The sequence below is a fragment of the Morus notabilis genome, unplaced genomic scaffold (genome assembly GCF_000414095.1).
Source record: "Morus notabilis unplaced genomic scaffold, ASM41409v2 Scaffold62, whole genome shotgun sequence".
NCBI classification, from domain to species: domain Eukaryota; kingdom Viridiplantae; phylum Streptophyta; class Magnoliopsida; order Rosales; family Moraceae; genus Morus; species Morus notabilis.
The window spans coordinates 1-4,011 of record NW_010365441.1 but is presented as its reverse complement, the minus strand read 5'-3'; the positions used below and the strand labels follow the sequence as shown (position 1 = coordinate 4,011).

The 4,011-nt window shown below is 32.4% G+C and overlaps 1 protein-coding gene across 1 annotated transcript; it reads right to left on the bottom strand.

Annotated features, from left to right (window-relative positions):
- Window positions 1–634: 634 nt before the first annotated feature.
- On the bottom strand, window positions 635–3,853 carry LOC21412198. Its single transcript, XM_024172178.1, has 6 exons — window positions 3,528–3,853; window positions 3,326–3,437; window positions 2,916–3,085; window positions 1,416–1,695; window positions 1,145–1,314; window positions 635–940 (listed from the first exon to the last, which is right to left on the bottom strand). The coding sequence occupies exons 1-6, from the start codon at window positions 3,796–3,798 to the stop codon at window positions 792–794; spliced, it is 1,152 nt and encodes a 383-aa protein (XP_024027946.1). The 5' UTR covers window positions 3,799–3,853; the 3' UTR covers window positions 635–791.
- Between the last annotated feature and the right edge of the window lie 158 nt (window positions 3,854–4,011).

Sequence of the window (4,011 nt, the reverse complement as noted above, 5' to 3'; positions counted from 1 at the left end):
TTTCCCCTTACATTTTTGAACGTGAGAAGAGAAATAAAAAAAATAAATAAAAAAAAAGGGTGGAGTCAAGGGGGAACCCGCAACCCGTTGGATTAAGGAAAAAGCTTTTTATCTTTCTGTACCTTGCATTTCAAGGTATTCGAGAAGTATAATTGTTGGTTTTCGATTACTGCAAATGTATACTTTAAAAATACGAGTACAAAAAGGTAAGACCATATCTAATACAAATATTAATGCCAATTGCATCTTTATCATCAAAAAGTATGACATCTTATGGTATTTTTATTTTTATTTTAATGCATAATGCTATTTGAAATGTTAAATCTATTTTTTTTTTATAATCATTATGCTTTAAAAGTTGTAAGAGTAAATTTTTATTTTTAAAATAACTAGAAAATGTAAAAGCTGTAATAATTACATAAAAAGTAAATATTTCAACCAATAGCAATTAAATGTCAAATTTATCATATGTTATACTCTGTGGAAAATTTGTTACAAAGAATAGCATATGAAAAATTTAGCACAATAAATAGCATTGCATTAAAAGTGTTTATTACACTCAAATGTTAAGTTTACAATTAACAAATCAATTATAGTATTGTATTTGAGATGCTATAAAATAACTCAAGAGAATACCCAAGTATTACCTTTTAGGAGGGAGAAAATGCAAAGCATCCAGTCATAATAAGTTGTTTTACAACTTAAAAAGCAATTTAAGAATATGTTTACAAGTCATAAGCTGAAGCATTAAGAAAATAAAAGAAGAAAAACTAAAGAAAGCTAGTATTTTACTATTCTAGTGTAACTAAGCCAAGCACTTTAAGCTCTACCTGTATAATGCATTTGTCATCCACCAGAAAACCATTTTCTAAATCTTTAAATTTGGCTTGAGACATGAAATCGCGGAAACCTCGAGCAGCAGATGACATCAGTTTTCTATCTGGAAGAGAGAGAAAGAGAGAACAAATCCCAAAGACCAAAACTTGTAAACTTCTTGTGAGAGCTATAACAATACCTAGTTAGCACTTGGATAAAATGAAAAATCCACAGGTTTATTATACTAGTTCTTGGTAAACTGGGACAAGAGAAAAGAAATGAAGGAAAAAAGAAAATATGAATAATTGATAGTTGAGATATCACTCACCACTTCGTTCAACATCATTGCATTTCTTTTGGTCTACCACGAGGAAAGTGTAATGCAGAAAGATTTTAGTGCCAAATGGAAGAGTTGAAGAATCCAATTTTACAGCCAAGGTAATATTGTTGTTCCTCTTGCCTTCCTCTTGGTATCCATTTGGATATAACAAAAACCTCCTGAGAGAGGACAAAATGGACCAAATCCATATCATAAGAATGCGTATGCCGATTACCGAGTTTTACATAACATCGATAGACAAAGACGGACATTTTCATACCATTTGTAGTCACCAGCAACAAATGGTTCGGTTTCATAACATTGACAATTTGGTTTAGAAACATTAGGGAAAGTCCAAGCAATCTTGCGAGTCGGAGGATTGTTTGTCATTGATAGACTCTCTGCTTTAGTTGTAGTTTTAACGACGAAGACCTCAACACCGAAACTGCAGGTGTCGTTGACAAGGTAACCATTCGAAGGATCGTTAAAAGCTTCCAGATCGATGAATTTGACGATACCCCATTGTGTCTTCAGACAATGAAATCGCCGTACTGTCACATCTGCATCGTGCAAGTTTTGAGCATCACAGAGTTACCAAGCATGCCCTGCTACCTAGTTGTGCAGTGAACTTGATCTTAGCAGCATTTGTTCTTATGCTGAAGTGTACACTAACAGCAGGCTTACTAAACCATAAAAGAATATAATAGGAAGAGTAATGGGAGTAGAAAGGAAAGTAAAGTAATAGAATTAAGGGTCATTCATTCCATTTCACGTGTTTACTTGACTATTATATAGTGCAATGGCAAACAACCCTATTCCCTTTCTTTTGTTTACTAAAATCAAGAATAATAATTTATGAATGTAATCACAAAATGTCATTTTACACAATTAAATAATCATTATTGTATAGTAATTCATTAAAGGTAGATAAGTAACCTTTAGCATTCATTCCCTTTGACAAGTAATCAATACTAAGGGTGCAAGGATTGGTATTCCCTTTCCTCATTCCCCATATTGTGTGGGGCTTACTAAATCTCTATTACTAATTTTGAGCCCTTCGGATTGGCTTAAAAAAAGCTGCTTTTGACTTATTTAGTCAAAAAGCCGCTTTCGAACCTGTTTGAATGACCAACCTTAAAGTACTTTTAGCTTTTTTAAGCACTTTTAAAACAAGCCATCTTCTTAGTGCTTATGAAAAGATTTTTTATTTACATTTTTAATATTTTATTTATGAACAACAAATTAAATATCTTATTCATATCCTTTTATTACATTACTTTTTATAATAAGAAGTGTTTTTGACTTTTCGTATCTAAACAAGTTCAAAAGCTCTTCTTAGATATAAAAACACTTTTTCATGCACTATCCAAACACTAATTAAAAAGTCTCAACTTATACTTATCTTTTTCTACTACTTAAAAACACAAGCACAGACTATTCCAAATAGACCCTTTGTAAGAAAACACATTATTAGATGGGAAAGTGAATCACTCCTTACTTTCTCTTTCCTTTTGATGCAAAGTAAACATGCCCTTATGTGATAATGCAAATGTAGAAGGTCCAGACTGAAACAAAAGTTTACAGATAGAGATTGCCAAAAAAACAAATGCAACAAACACAGGACCGAAAGAAAAAAGAAAATGACAACTTTAGGAAGTCGAAGGTTAGTAGTCACATCTTTATCTTGGCATTAAGGTTGTCCATACATAACTGATTTAGCATGAAATAAAGAAATCACTTGTATATAAAAAATAAATAAAAATTTGAAAAAAGAAGCTACCTTGAGGACTAACGTACTTGTCCCGAAGCTGATCGAATACGAAGAAATTGAAAATTGCATTAACTTCCCAACCAGCACGCAGAGAACTTGTTTCCACCATTTCCAAGTAAATAGAAATATGGCCTTCCCCATCCTTGTTCTTGTCCCCAGTTGGGTAGATACACAAGTTCCTGCATTGGGGGTATGAAAATGATAATGACATAAATATCCTTGCTACAAATAATTAAGGAGAGCTAAATGCAATAACTCAAAAATCTACAGAACTAATTGTCTACTTTGGGAATTTCACATTTGTAAATTAATTGTCTACTGTAAATCTTGTGTGTTCTTACTTGTTTTCTTTTCGTCGAATTTATGCTTTCGGTAACACTTTCATTACTAAGGAAACCAAGGGATCAAATGAAACATACCATTTGTAGCCTCCTGCTTCAAACTCCGAGCTGTATTTCTCTATTGAAGCTTTTGAGAGCAATGAGAAATTCTCAAATTTGAGCAAATGATGACTCGGTACAGCATCTCTTCCTGAAAAAATAATAATAATAATAATAACAATAATATTATTACTATTAAACTGTTTAAAGTAGGAGTGAAAAGAAAAGGGTTTTACTGTACCTTGAAGTGGAACCGGAAAAGGGCCAATATTTGGCTGTTGCAACAACTTTGATGAAGAAGAAGGAGAAGATATTTCAACGGAACTTTCTTTTTGGGGTGGTAAAGAATCCGTAGGAAGATTAGTGTGTGGTGGAGAGGAAGGAGCAGTTTGAAATCCAGTGTCGTAATTGGGATTACGACATTCATCTGAAAAGAGATCATCTTCAGAGAGGAATATGTTAGGAGGAAGAGGAGGCTTCTCCGGTGGTGATGATGGAGGAGGAGATGCCATTGACAATCAGAGTTTAACAACAAGTCTTCACTCAAGTCAAGAGAGGTCCAATAGATGTTAGGAGGAATATGTTTTGTCGTTTTTTATTTTGATCAATTATCATAGAAAAATCCACTCGCTTCCACTTAAGACTTTCTTACTTTTTATTTATAGTACTGTTAGATTTAATTAAAATTATATTAAATTAAAAAAATATAAAATAAATAATTTTTA